General features: G+C 44.8%; 1 protein-coding gene across 1 annotated transcript in view; it reads left to right on the forward strand.

Annotated features, from left to right (window-relative positions):
- Positions 1-15,126, forward strand: part of AP1S3 (adaptor related protein complex 1 subunit sigma 3) — a 55,808-nt gene extending 40,682 nt beyond the window's left edge. The window contains exons 2-5 of the mRNA XM_029932907.1: positions 226-404; positions 2,325-2,433; positions 9,571-9,708; positions 14,698-15,126. Of these exons, the coding sequence (XP_029788767.1) occupies positions 226-404; positions 2,325-2,433; positions 9,571-9,708; positions 14,698-14,733 (462 nt within the window). The 3' untranslated portion in view covers positions 14,734-15,126. The remainder of the gene's footprint in view (positions 1-225; positions 405-2,324; positions 2,434-9,570; positions 9,709-14,697) is intronic.
- The last annotated feature ends 168 nt before the right edge of the window (positions 15,127-15,294 follow it).

Genomic DNA, 15,294 nt, shown 5'->3' on the forward strand with positions numbered 1-15,294 from the left:
CTTTCCCCTCTAATATACATAAGCCATGTTTGTAATGTCCACATTTCTTTGTTCGCTGATGGGTTCAATGTAATTCGCAGATGAGATCATTTTCATCCTGGTGAGAATTTTTTCATTTGTTCATAACTAGCATCTTTTGTAAACCCTGCTGTTTAATTTCCAGTGTCTGCATAGAATGATTTAGCTGATAAAGTTCTGTTTTTCTCTGTCCTTTATTTGTTCTAGATACATTTCATATTGCTTTTCAGTCGACAGGGAAAATTGCGGCTGCAGAAATGGTACACGACTCTCCCTGACAAAGAGAGGAAAAAGATCACCCGGGAAATTGTCCAGATTGTTCTCTCGCGTGGTCAGAGGACAAGCAGTTTTGTTGACTGGAAGGAACTAAAACTTGTTTATAAAAGGTGTGAGTACCTTTATGAGACTTGTCTTTCTCATTATGACTTTGGATTGTTTAATCCTCAACATTTTCGATTACACCACCAATTCCATCACTTACTGAAATTGTTCGGGTCTAGAGCCCAAATATTTAGACCAAGAGATGAACAAGGAAGAACTTTCGTTTATTGAAAGGCTTCTGTGCCAGGATGGATTCTAGGGACTTAATCTACATGTGGATAATGTGCAAGAGCTGACGGGCACCCATTGTATTTCCTGCGCTTGTAACGGCTGTGGGTGCAGGAACGAGACCAAGGCTGCTCTCTTGGAGCTTACTCATTGGTTAGGTAAACAAAGCTTTATCGGTTAGTAACGATGCTGCGGAAGAAAATGCAGGATAACGTGATAGAGAGATGGGCATCTCTTATTACTGTTATTATTACTCATGTTTGCAGATGAGGAAATTGAAGCCACAGGGAATGTATGGAATTTGTCTTCAGTCATAGTAACTAAGTGGTGGTTGGTAGAGCCAGGGTTCAAAGCCATATTCTTCTGGCTTTACTTTTTTTTAAGTTTATTTATTTATTATTTTGAAAGAGAGAGAGAGCATATGCAAGTGGGGGAGGGGCAGAGAGAGAGGGAGAGAGAGAATCCCAAGCAGGCTCTGCAATGTCAGCTCAGACGGAGCCCCATGGGGCTCAAACTCGCAAATCATGAGATCATGATGTGAACCAAAGTCGAATGTTTAACCCATTGAGCACCCACACGTTCCCATATCCTTTGGCTTTAAAGCATATTTGTTGTCTTGTGATGGCACCTGCTTGCTGTAGCGAGACCATACTAGAAAGGGACCTCAGTTTACGGATGAGGAATCTAAAGCCCTAAGACATAAAGCAGTTTTGCCCATAAAAGCCCAAATAACTGATGCCTAAGCCAGGACCAGAACCCAGCTGACCTGCACCCAACATCCTACTGCCACTCCCAGAAGGAAAATGCACATTAGGAAGCCTCTTGCGAGGGGTGTTTATAAAACCTGAACGGAAATGACAGAGGCAAACTCGCAGACTATATTTAATGGAGTAAATTACCAGGAGGTGCCTGGGCCAAGCTTCTGCTGCTGGGTCCCTGGATTAAAGCTTTCAGTACTAGCATCCAGAGAGATGTCAGTGACGGCCCCTTACGGTCGGCATCCCAGGGACCGTAAAACGAAGTCCCAGGAAGCACTTGCCAACAAGAAGCTTGTGCCTACTCTCTGCCTGCTGGTTTTTTTTTTAAACTTTAAGTTGATTTGTAATTTAGACCATGGTATAGAGAAAAGGCTGTAGCAATTTTCTCAACAGACATTTGCAGCTCTTGGGTTTATGATAGCAAGTGAGGCAGACAGAGGACCTGCCTTTGGGAAGCCACTGGTCTAGGCGGGCAGAGACAGGCCATGAAGTGGGCAGTGCTCTGACCGGGGAGGCATGGGTGTGTCCAGTCGGAGCGGGCGAAGACTTCCCGGAGGAAGTGACATCCAAGCTCAGAGCTAAGGGAGAAGAAGGTGGTTACCCACACACGTGGGATGGGGAAGAGTAGCTTAGGCAGAAGAGAGACATGCAGAGGGGAGACTGGACAGACTAAAGGTGGGACACACACAGAATGACATCCCCATTTCATTGGGCCAAGGACTCGGTCTCTCCAATGATAGCTCCTCAGGGTAAAATGGTGTTGAGAGTTTTTCATACAGTTAACAGAAATAACCCAATGCTCGCCATATGTTTACATATTCTCTTTCACATTTGGGGAGCATATTGGGTGTGATGAATGACAGCCTTCCTTGATATGGATGGTGGGGAGAGAGTCTGGAGAAGAGGTCACTTCGCGTGTTCACTGCGGAAAACACCACCTTCAGGTTACTTGATGTGTCATCCTATTTTACTTTTCTTTCTTTCTTTCTTCTTCCCAAGGTACGCTAGTTTGTATTTTTGCTGTGCAGTTGAAAATCAGGACAACGAGCTCCTGACGCTAGAGATCGTGCATCGTTATGTGGAGCTGCTGGACAAATACTTCGGAAATGTAAGCGTTGTTCTGGTCTGGTTAGAATCAGTCCCTATTTCGGCTCTTCCATCAGCGCTATCTTTCCTCGCATTCCTTCTCCCTTTCAAGCCTAAAGCATGACTTGCACTGGTGCAGGGATCAGAATGTGAGGCGTTGACCAGGATCTTTGTAAACAAAAGACCCAAAGCTTTCTAGAAGCAGGCCGCGCCAATGTCTTCAGACCACAACCACACTAGAGACCTTGTTCAATGAACTGGAATTGTATTGGGAAGGATTCCTTGATCTCTTCCTCCTCATTCCTCACTGATTGTCATCCCTCTTCTATTTTGAATTCTTTATCTCATCTCTAGCTCCTTTTATGAAGTTCCAAGTGTTCTTTTAGATTATTTATACATTGAAAACATGCCACACCAATCGATAAGAAAACCAAAATCATTTTCCTTCCTATTGCTATTTAATCTCGATGCATTTATTGCCAAACAGTATTCCATACCAGGGGGCGGCGTCCTTAGAACCCATGGTCTCTGGGGAGGCTTAGAGCTTGGGGCCCACCTCTCCCGCTCCAAGGAGATCACAGTTACCACCGACCCCTTCCCTAATGGTCAACACCAGTGACGCTTCTTAAATCTTCACCTGCTCACCTCCCTGCAGTGCTGGATCCTGGCTCGTCACTGTACCCCTTTATTCTGCCACAACCCTGAGTTCTGATTTTTATCCTGTGTCTGAAGGCTCCTCCTTGGTTTCTACCCCAAGCTCCCTTCCTCACCCTGCCCCTTTCTACTTTCTTTGCGTGTCTTTCCGGCTGTCTCTTCTGGAATCTAGGACCACATGGCTCTCTTGCGCTCTGCTGGGGACGGTCTTCACTGGGCTTCTCACAGCCATCTTGTTCTGGTTGTTTCTTAGAACCATCTCAGTTTTAACACGGCAAGAACTCCAATCACCTTCTGCAAACCTGCTCTGTACTGTGATTGAGTCTCTTATGTCCCGGGATCCTCCAATGCTGCTTTCTTTCTTCTTTCTCCACCCTTTGCTAAAGGCTGCTTTTGTTCAGATCGGACTAGAACCCATCCCTTTGCTTCCACTCCCACCCAGTATAGATTTACTTGGGATTGCAGTTATACTCTTCTCTGAGGCCTCATCTCTGGCCCTTTCTGCCTCTGGGCTCATCTCTGCCTCCCTTTCTTGGCTTGTTCATTGCCATCTTCCTTGCAATGCACAGATCTAGGGTGACAGGCGTCCTCAGTCACTTTCCGTCATCTATAATGAATAAAAGCCAAGCATCGTCTCCTGGCACGTGAGCTTCCTCAACGTCTGTCCCAGGCCACTTCTCCGACCTCCTCGCTTTTCTCTCTTTTGAACCCTGACGTGCTCAGTGCTCCAGCAGCGTGGAACAGCCTGGTATTATCCGTAACTTGTGCAGGGTTAGAATGACCTCCGAATAGCACAGCTCTCGAGATCAGGACCTAGGCCTTCGTCGTAAAGAAACTCTGGGCCAGATGTTAGCAGGTGTTCCAGAAACACGTCATGCAGTTCAGTCTCAGGAAATAAGGCATCAGATTTGGAGTATGTTTCCTCCCAGTAATGCCCTCTTCCCGTTCCCCTGCTCACCGGTTTTTATTAAGTGTTGTTCAGAGAGTTCGCTTGCGTAAGACGTTCTGTGCTCTGTTCAATGGATTGAGTAGCATTTGCAGAATTGGTTGCAGGTTTTATCAGATTTCTTGCAACGATTTTCACAAGGTGAGTACTTGAAAGGTTTTTGAAAGAATTTTCTCTCCCTTCCTCTTTATCCTTTTTATTCCCCTTTATTTCCCTTTATAAATGATGTTAGAAGATGACCTTCAATGTTGTGTCAGAGACACAGGTTGTTGGTCAGTGTGCAGCATAAGACAAGACTATTTTTCTTTCTCTTTCTCTTAGGTTTTCTCTGTTTATTTTCATTTTTTTTAAACAGCAATTTGCAGATACATAATAGCATGTCTTCGAACTTGAGATCATTTAATTTTATGCTTTCCATTATTCAAATGCAGCCTGACATTTTGAAATCCACTGCAGCCCTGGCCTTTTGTAAAGGCCTGCAAGAGTTTTCCAGAGGCCCAGGCTTCTCTCGGACCTTCTGCCCCTAATTTCTGCACTCTGGTTTGAACTGTGATGTTTTCCTAGATTTACCCAAACTGTGAAAATATGAATTGGGGTTGAATTTCAAACTCAATCTTACCTGACCAAATTCCTGCTATTTCGGGACACATTGCTTTCTTAAGAGAATCTAAATCACCTTCACCAATGCTAAGCTTAGTTAAGATATAAGGAGAATCAGAATGAATTCCTATTTCTCTAATATTAATTTCTCATCCTATTTTGGCATACCTTTAGAAGCTCTGTCTTTCCCATGGACCAAAATTTAATTCACTAAAAAATTCAATGAATCTTTTATTAAGCTAAGAGCAGCTAAGAGCAATTCAGGCTATGTGCCCATGGGTGTTCAATTCTTATTAATTAACTGTGATCAGCAAAGCCTACCAGTACTGATTCTCACTGACATCATCTAAAGAAAAATCGACTTCTCTTTGGCTTTCTCTCTTTCTTATGTTCGTCCCGAAGGTTTCCTTGAATTCTGCCCTTAATATTATCTAAGAGAAAACGTTGTACCGAACTTTTCTTAGAAATTGGAAAATATTACCTTCCTGTGACAGATAAATCAAAATCTCTGGCTACTAATTTATATATTTTTTGAGCGTTTTTCAACTCCAGGGAGATTTACATGGATTAACAAGTTAATCTTTCAATCTTGAGTAAACAGCATTGACCCCAATTGACAGAGGCCAAGAGGAGGTGGCCCCGAGTCTGTCTGGGGATTTAGCCACCTGTCGTATTTTCCATGACAGTCTGTGGTGTGAGCTTTTGCTGATGTGCTCAGAGGGCATGGGGGTGGTTATCCCGAAGAGGCTTGGTCTTGGTTTAGGCAGTTTTCTCATAGGAGGAGGAAGGCTCTGAGTCCTGCTCCGTCCTGAGTGAGTGGTGTCTAGTCACACACTAACGAGACCCATGATTTGGCTCGTGATAGATCTCCAATCTTACAGATAAGAAAAATAACACCCCAAAAGGTTAATGGAAATATCTACTTTGCTAATCTCAGGGGGCAGTTGTGAAGACCAAAGAGACAGTGTAACCAACGATCCTATATGCACTGTCAATTGCTATGTTGTTGTACCTTAAACTATAATTATCATTTTATGTATGGTTTTATATGTTTACTGTGTATAATTTAAGCTTTTTGTATTTACTTTAGAACAGAATTCAGTAGCAGAAGGCTCTTCCTAGACTCTATGCAAAAGTATTTAGTTAATGGAATAACAGAAATAATCTTACTAAGTCATGTATTCTGCTGTAAGAGAAGATCCTCAAGCCAAATTAAAGCACAGGCTAAGGGATCAAGGGTAAAATTAAATTATAATGCTTCTGCCTTTTAGAAGCTTTCTTCTAGAATATAGATACACAAGAAAATGAGAAAAAAAATTTATGTTGCTTATGGGTTTATAAACATGGAAACCATCTGTTTTTGCACAAGTAGACGAAATGCAGTAATTTAAGCATTGAGGGCACATTCCTGGTGTGCTGGGACAGGACCCTGAAGGTGGCATCACCAGGATCTGAGTAACTGGGCAGTTAGCAGGAGAAACCGGCACGTGGTCTGGGATGCTCTGGGGAGTTTCCTGTTCCTGCTCTCAGATACAGTAACCCGGTGGGGTTAGGCCCGAAGAGTAACTATAGAAGTAGCATTTTGGAGCTGCTCTGTATGAAATAGTTGCTCATGTGTGACATCTGGATAATTCCAACAGGACTTGTGCATCTGTTTCCTTATAGTCTGGAGATAGCCATTGCACACCCAAGTTGCCTCGGTGTATGTGTGTTTGTGTTTGTGTGTGTGTGTGTGTTCTGGATCGGACTTTGCATGCCGTGTTACTTTATTCACATCCCTTGAAACTAGATGCAGTAAATTAATTGCCCCACAACTGTCCGAGAGTAGGGTTTGAGATGCTCCTGGAGATCTTGTGTTGGTATCTGTCGGGTTCACCTTGCAGGATCCCAGTTGCTGATTTCTCCTGACGAGGCTCCCGTCTGTCTCGGATTTCTGTCTACGCCTGCCTTGAACTCTGAGGTTCCTCAACTCTTGCTACTATTTCTCCTGACTTCCTGCCTCTCCTGACCTCTGGTAACTGCTTGCTCCTTGTACCTTCTTTAATGTGCATGGATGTCTGATCTGCTGTGCTTCCTTTTTGTTTATCTCTATTGTTTAAAATTGCAAAAGAATGCATTGTTTTTACGTCTCCTTCTAGACATATATACTTTTATTAATATTGATTGATTGATTGATTTTTTAATTTATAGTTTACTGTCAAGTTGGTTTCCATACAACTCCCAGTGCTCTTCCCCACAAGTGCCCTCCTCCATGACCATCACCCCCTACCCACTCCCCCTCGCTCTTCAGCCCTCAGTTTGTTATACTTTTATTTTTAAATGGGATTGCATGACGCATGTTAATTCTGCAACTTGCTTTGTTTTCTTTTCTCCCTCCAAATGTACGTTGGAGTTCTTTCCCCATCTATCCACGGAAATCTCTCTCATTCTTTCCAACTTCCATGTGGAATTTCCACACCATCATAACAAGCAGGGAGACAGATGGACTTTTGAGGGAGGGAGCAGGTAGCTGTAGATACATACACCCATTTGTTGTGGAGTTACCCACTTACTGCTGTTTTCTAGTGAGTGAGGAGACCATGACCTTAGCAGACAGTTAGAGGAGTTTTTCTGAGCAGGCCATTTAGGGTCGGGGTGTTTACATAACCATTTATTTCACGAACTCTGCAAGTTCATTGACCTAAATCTTAAACATATGGAGCAGTTTGCTAAAATGTTGATGTCCATTTCATCTAACGTTACAGCACTCACTAGGATCAGCATTGATCTGGGAACCCATTAGTTCCCAACCTCATGGAAACAAGGCCTAAATAGTGGCTGACTCATTTGTCTGACAGACATGTCCTGCGTCCAGTGATGTACTGGATACCCTGGATGTTAAGACGACTAAGGTCTTGCCTGAGCTCACAGTGCTGGGGGAGACCGACAAGTCAGCCTATACTAGTGCCCGCAAGATGTAAGAGAGAACACAGAGCGGTGTGAAATCTGAATGGGGTTAAAGAGGCTTTGGTGGAATCATTGTACCCCTGGATTTTGAACTTGGCCTTGAAAAACGAGCTTCATTTTGCCAGTAGAACAAAGAAAAGGGCATTTTGGGGACATCTGCGGAATTGCTGGGATGTGCAAAGGGTAAAGGCATAAAAGAACACGTGGTGGTGACGCTGACACAGGAAGCTGGAGAGAGAGGCCCAGGCCGGGTGGTAAAGGGTCCTGTGTAAAGGGTCCTGTGCGCCACATAGAGGAATTAAAACTCTGTTCTGAACATCAGACCTTACATAGGAGAGGAACGAGGTCAGCACTTTAGCAGAGTGTGAGTCATTGTTGGCCTTGAGTGGGGACGGACGCCACCTAGAAGGTCATTGCGGTGGCCTTGGTGAGAGAGTTTGCAGGCCTGAGTGAAGGCAGTGAAAGGGTAGCAGACAGAAGATATGAAGGATTGTCATTTATGTGCACGATGGGATCAAACTGAGTGGAATGAGACCGGAGGCAGCGGGGAGAGGAATGACGGGGAGGGAGAAATCGTGGAATTCAGTGGAATGAATTCGATCGAGCCAGAGATCGAAGTTTCAGCTACTAAGCAAAACAGTCTGCAGGGGAAAGAATATGCTTAGCTTCAGTTTGGCAGATGGGGGCCCAGACTGAGGAATCTCCAGGCAGACATGTTTCCTGAGCAGGTGAAGATGTCGGACTCACTTCAGAAGGAGGTCAGGGCTACACATCCAGGTTGGTTAGGACACCTGCGTGCTAGACACAGCCATAGAGAGTCTGTGGGACGTTCTAGAATGTATGTGTTGCAAAGAGAAGAGGTGCTCATGAGAAACGTCAATGCTGAAGAGGAAGGTGGCTCACTGGAATGTAAGCGGCATGTTTTGGTGGCACATGTCCCAAGCCCCCCCCGGAAATACTTTGTAACTGAATGCAAAGTAGAGGGGAGATGAATTCTCCAGTGAGCCTAAGAAGGAATCACCAGAGATGTTGGACACGAACAGGCATTGAATGGTACGGCCAAAGTCAGGGAGCGAGGGAGAGAAGATTTTTCAAGAGAGATCGTGGAGTGTGTCCGGCGTGCTGAGAGGTTAAAAGAAGGCAAGAAATTTGCAGTTAGCAGAAACCTCCCAGAGGGTGGGGACTGGAACAGAAGTGTTGGGGAGGTGAGGGAAAGGTGAGAAGGAAAACCCCAGGAGGGTGCCTGCCTGGCCTTCTGGTCAGGGAATTGGAAACAAGCCCTATTGGGATGAGGAGGGGCGGCTGCTCTTGCCTCCGGCTTCACTTGAACCAGGAAATCAATCAGGGTCTGCTTTGGTCTGACAGTGGTTCTCTGCCTGCGTTCCCGGAACCCCCATCGTCAGCATCGCCAGGGAACCTCTTAGAAATACAGACTCTCAGGCCTTACCCAGACCCGCGAAACCCAGAAGTCCAGGGTGGGGGGCCCAGCCGCATTTCCCTTCAGACCCTTCCTTCTGGATGATTCAGAAGCGCCCTGAAGTTTGAGAACCACTGGCTTGTGGCATAATTTTGAGAAAAATTAGCACAGTGGAGGCACTTTGCCTCTGAAGAGTGAGCTTCTGACAGTCCTAGAGCTAGGAGCCAAGACTTTCAGACCAGAGGGCAGGAGGAAGGAGGCACGGCCCTCGTGCCTGACATCCCTGGGCACTCGGCTTCCGTTAGTGCAGGTGGAAATCGGATCAGGGCTGCCCGATTCCTCTCCTGAGTCTCAAATGTCCTGTGACGTCAAAGAATATTATTTAAGGACATGGTCTGCCTAATAGAATGTGGTTTTACTTTTGCTAAAGGCCCTGGGATTCCCTACTTCCATATTTCTGTTCTTGCAATATCCTCTGATAGTTTTACCTTCGGTAAAAGCCACCTGGGTGTGACTGTTGGAAAAGCTTGGGGCTGACATGCGTTTCCCCTGCCGCTTCTGCAAGTTCATCAACACGTCCGTTTTTGTCCTACCAGGTCTGTGAGCTGGATATTATCTTTAATTTCGAAAAGGCTTATTTTATCCTGGACGAGTTTATAATGGGCGGAGAGATTCAGGAAACATCCAAAAAATCTGCTGTGAAAGCCATTGAAGATTCTGATATGTTACAGGAGGTCAGTACCCGGGGAAAGCTAACAATGGTGATGGTGACGATGGTGTCCCAGCCGACGGTCCTCGGGGGCTTTACGCTGTGCTGGGTTCAGTTTCTAAGCAACTGACCATATTCACTTGTTTCATAATCACAGTAACTCTAGGAGGCAGGTAGCCTTCTTACCCCCCTTTTGAAGATGAGTAAACGGAGACACAGAGAGGTTAAATAACCTGAACCTGCACTACATCACACAGCCGGAAAGTGTGGAATAGAGATTTGAACCCAGGGACTTGGGCTCCAGAGTCTTGCCTCTTCATGTGTAGCTGAGCTCTTTCGTGAGGGTACCTCAGCTGTCAAAACGGGACCAAAAACTGGGTGCTATTTTTTTTCAAGCATTTTATGAGAGGTATAAAAAGACTTTCATTAGAATATCTGTGCTATCCTGGGAAAGGAGAATCACACTGCATCATCATTCTGTTTGCCAGGGATATTAGAACTTTATTACTGAAGATGGCATTTATCATTTTAATTAAAATTTCTTACACCTCCTGGCGAGGCTGCATGTGTGCTCCTATTTGCATAAATAAGTTGGGAATCCTGTGGTTTGCCGGCCAAGGTGCAAGTGGGTCCTGAAGCATCCACGTGGTCGTGCTCCTGGCTGTGTGGTATTTATATAAAATACAGCGGGTCTTTTATTTTATTTACTTTTTATTTTAGAGAGAGAGAGAGAGAGAGAGAGAGAGCACCCACACATGGGTGGGGGAGAGGCATGGGGGTGAGAGAGAGAGAGAGAGAGAGCGGAGGAGAGGGGCACAGGGAGGGAGAGAGAGAGAGGAGCTTCAGCACAGAGCCCACAGAGCCCGATGCAGGGCTGGATCCCACAACTCTGGGATCATAACCAGAGCCGAAATCAAGAGTCAGACGCTCAACCTACTGAGTCACCCAGGCGCCCCCCGTGGGGCTTATAGACGCAGTGCGGATTTGCATCATACCGAATAAGGGAACTTACCTACAGCAGCCCCTTTGCTCCTGCCAAGGACACTGAGAACGAGCGAGCACGTCACTGCACTGGCCTTTGGCCTCGCTAATGAGGTGATCGCACCAACCCCAGCGCAGGCCCCTCTAGGTCCTTCATCCCACAGCGTCCCTGCGTCGTTCCCCCTGCCCATCTTAAAATAGCAGCTGCTGAGATTCCAGAGGATTATAAACTCTCATAAAAGTTGATGTTAAAGCCCTTCTTCCTCCTGGTTGAGAAAGAAGAGTCTGAGTTAATAAAACAGCATGAGGCATGGTTTCCCAAGCAACTTTTTTGGCACATCGCTGAGCTGATGACTTGCTCCTGCCCGTCCAGGGGAACCAGGGCTCTGGTGAGAGGACCGAGGAAGGCATCTGTTGGAGTAGGTGCCCATGAGCGTCCGCGTGCGCCTTTTAGGAGTCTGGTGCATTTCCCCCCAGAAGTGTTCTCACCGCAAGAAATGCATTTAAACTTTCTGTGTTTGCTTGGCTCTCTCCAAATGCCACAGGAAGGGAATTTTACAAGGTACTTGAGAAATCAGTGGTTTGGAAATTCCACAGAACAACCTTTCTTAAAATATGCCAAGGGTTATTTATAAGCCTATCCTCAGGGCCCTTAACTGTGGAGTCTACTTACGGGAGAAAGAGACTTTGTAGCGGGGTCTTTGGCACTTACGGTAATGAAAGCTTTTTGAACTGGGGCCAAGACACAATCTGGGTTATTTTGAATTCTTCTCTGTAAGAAATATCGAGTTTTAAAGAGCTGGGAGTGCATCTGGTGCCGCTAGTTCCACAGAAATCTGGGAAGCAGGTATTTCAAGAAAACGCCCTTTCACAATTAAACACGAACTGGGAGTTTACACCCCTGCTGAAGGTCTTGATGGGCAGGCCTCAGGTCCCCTCCATTTAGCCTCTGTGTCCCCACAGTGAACAGGCAATGTCATGACTGCCCTCTAAATCTCTCTGGGGAAAATAACAGCACCTGCCAAATAGAGACAATGTTATCAGCATTCTCTTGGGCTCTGGGTACTTCAGCGAAGGCAGTGAAGGGGAGCTGGTTGAAAAATTGTGTGTATCTGGTCAGAAAAGTTTAGAATGACTTGGCGCAACAGGGAGCCTGGTGGCTCAGTCGGTTGAGCATTTGATTTCGGCTCAGGTCATGATCTCATGATTCATGGATTCGAGCCCTGCATCAGGCTCTGTGCTGACCACTAGCTCAGAGCCTGGAGCCTGCTTCAGATTCTGTGTCTCCCTCTCTCTCTGTCCCTCCCTTGTTCACACTCTGTCTCTCAAAAATAAATAAATGTAAAAAATAAAAAAATTAGAATGACTTGGCACAAGCAATACAATTACATAAAGAAGAAAAAAAACCCCACTGCTTCCTTTTTTTTCCCTGTCTTTTTGGACCTAAGCTCATATTTTAGTTACTAAAGGTTCAGGGAGGCCTTTGTAACATTGCTTTCGGTTTTAGCCCCTGGAACTTTCCATGACCCCTAACTAATAAAGGTTTCTTAGAATGAAAAGGCTACCCTCGCATATTTAGTAAGAAGATACAGAGTCTTAAATGTCCAAATTCTCAAAGATTATTCTGAGTATATTGGGACCTGGTGTTAGTAATGTGGATTAAGAAAAGAACAGTTTAATTGGTTGGGGATGACTTTAGGAGGTATCTTATTTTGCCGGTGACAACCTGTGGACAGTGGTGTGAAGTGATAAGAAAGGGAAAGAAACATAAAGAGGAAGATAGTTAACTTGTTACCTGCAGGGGTTGCAGTTCCTGGCACCGCCAGTGGGGGCGACAGACAGATGAGGGTTCATCACAGAATGAGAAGCCAGGGTCAAAATGGTATCTCACTGACACAGGCAATAGAATACCTTGCCTGTGCATGTGTGGATACATGAGAAATGGCTAGGTGCATCCCAACATTGCCACCCTGAAAAGCACAACCCATGTTGGGGTACCTAGGTGGCTCAGTCGGTTAAGTGTCCTACTTTTGATTTCAAATCAGGTCATGATCCCAGGATCCTCGGGCTCCACACTGAGCATGAAGCCTGCTTGGGATTCTCTCCCCATCTCCCTGCCCCTCCCCTGCTCACTCTCTCTCTCCTAAAAAAAAAAAGAGAAAGAAAAGCACAACCCATGTTAATAGCTAAGCAAAGCCATAAAGCAGTAAAAAGTTATAGCAAATACAGTGCTGAATCCACAAGAAACTCAGTGGTGCACGATGGTAACAGAGGGGTCCTGAGATACAAATCCCGGGCCGCTTGTGAAAGGCCAGGGCAGAGCTCTTTAAGGTTGTGCCAGCTTTAAAAATCTATTCCAACCTTTAGAGTGGTAAGCTCAAGAAAATGCCAACCTCGTATGCTACTGGTTCGTGTAATTTGAGTAACAGCCCGGTGCAGAAAGTACAGTCAGTGTGGTCTTTAGCAGACTGAGTTAGCCAGTGCTGTGAAGCAGTGCCGATAACTAGGAGCCGATGACCCATGAAGCCAACTGAGTGACAATTCCAGAGGCTTTTGCTGGCCCAGCCCACGCCCCTTCCAACGGTGCGGGTTCCTGTGGTGAAATTTACAAAGGGAAGATGTCTTAACTGCACAGCGTATGTAGCTATACAACGAGTATATTCTAGAAGTGTGTCAGACACTTAATGAATGAAAACCATTGTTCTAGAGCTTGTGATACTTGTCATCTTTTAAAAACATATAATCTGTTTTTTTTTTCTCATTCTAAATAACCTTTATACCGAGATTTGTATTTGTAACTTTGTATTCCTTTCCAAATGGTGTAAGCTCTAGGTGCTAGAAAACAAGTGCGGGCCCTGTTAAACTGGTTAGTTTAAAAACACAATCAGCATCTGTAGGAGGAGATAGAAGGCAGAAGCCTTAAGGTGTGGGCTTCTCTTGGCCAGTGCTCCTCCGGGAGGTGTGAGAGCTTTACAAGAGAGTGTGGATGGCAGCACTAGTGTTTCAGCACAGGAGCCCCAGAATTCTAAACAGAGCTGGTGAAAACCGGTTAGAGCACCTGATTTCTAACCTCAGCCCCGCGGAGTGATGTTGCTTAGCCATGGCCGTGCTCTGTTTGGCACATGCTGCTCACCCATCTCCCCTGGCAGGTGAGAGTGAATTATGTGCCCTGAGGGTTCAAGCTTAGGGACATTTTGAGGGTTGCTGATTGAGCTGACTGCGGCTTGCAGGGAAGAGGCAGGGGTGTTACCAAGGCTGCCCCCTTGAACTTTTGTAATGATTCAACACAGGAGTCACTGTGTTACACAAATACATAAGTTTACAACAGAAGAGGATGCAAGAGAAAGCCCATTTCATGGTAAAGGGCTTGCACGTCACTGTACATTTCAACTCTACCTGTAATTGGGAGTCTGTCCAAACGTTTTTTAAAAGGTACTGGGAAAAAAAGTATGGCTTTCTGGCATGTTAACAAACTTGCTAACTGATGAGGAGGATGAAGAAAGTTTGCGTACTTCGGAGGAAAAGCCTTCTCCAAATTCATGGAAGAAATTCTTAAGAATCCTAGTCTGTTTATGCTTTATGTCTTGCCAGGAAGTGTAAAAAGATGTTTTGCGCAGTTTCTGTAGCAATTCTTATGTTGCACAAATAAAATTGAGATTTCTCTAATACACGTGCCGGGAGGTGGTACTCATGATCATTTTAGAGAGCACATTTATCTGAAGTCAACAGTGGTATATTGGCAGCTGTTGGTTTAGAATTTCTCTTATCAGACACTCCTTTTATGATCAAGCTGAGCTTTTTCCGTTGAACGTTATTAAGTTCCAGCCACATGGATGTGTATGCAAATTATGCTCAAACCTTGAACCACTGTTCTCGATCAGAATGCAAAGATTTATGCCCATATACGTTTAGAGAATTTCTGTTCAGTAACAGCAAAAAATAAGGAAGGAAGGAAAAGAATGAAAAAGGTTTTACCCTCTGCTAAAGGCTGTGGTTCAAAGGGATATTGTTCTCATTTATTGTTTTCTTTCAGACAATGGAAGAATATATGAACAAGCCTACGTTTTAACTGTGCCTCTCTACTTGAAGACTCCCAAGTGCTCCACGCCGTGAGCCTGTAAACTAGCAGTGCCTGCCACCCAGTTCTTTGACCGAGCTCATGACCTGGCATCATGCCAAAAATAACCTAAAAGGGATCCTTTGTTAACTAGCAATAAGTTGTTTCACATAACATATTTATCATTATTACATATCTGTATTATGCTGTACATATCTACTTATTGTAGCTCTGGATGTCCCAATAACTGCTTGATGACTCCGTAGACTGGACATCTGTCTGCAGTGCTCTAACTCCAGGTGATATTTTTTAGCTAATTTAAGTCAAGGTGGTGCAATATGTGTTTCGTTGCATTCCATCCTCCACTGACAGCTGAATAAATAACCCATCATTTTGAATGTAAAATATATGTTGTATGAATAATTCTTTTCTAAATGTTTAGCTTTTTAAATTGTATAATAATTCAAAATTATGTTCACAGCTCAGAGTTCATACGTCATGCTAGACATTTTTGATATACTTAGTAAAATGTAAATTTCAGTCCAGATACAATGTATCTGATTTTAATGTCCT

Source organism: Suricata suricatta, chromosome 3 (genome assembly GCF_006229205.1).
Source record: "Suricata suricatta isolate VVHF042 chromosome 3, meerkat_22Aug2017_6uvM2_HiC, whole genome shotgun sequence".
Classification (NCBI taxonomy): Eukaryota; Metazoa; Chordata; class Mammalia; order Carnivora; family Herpestidae; genus Suricata; species Suricata suricatta.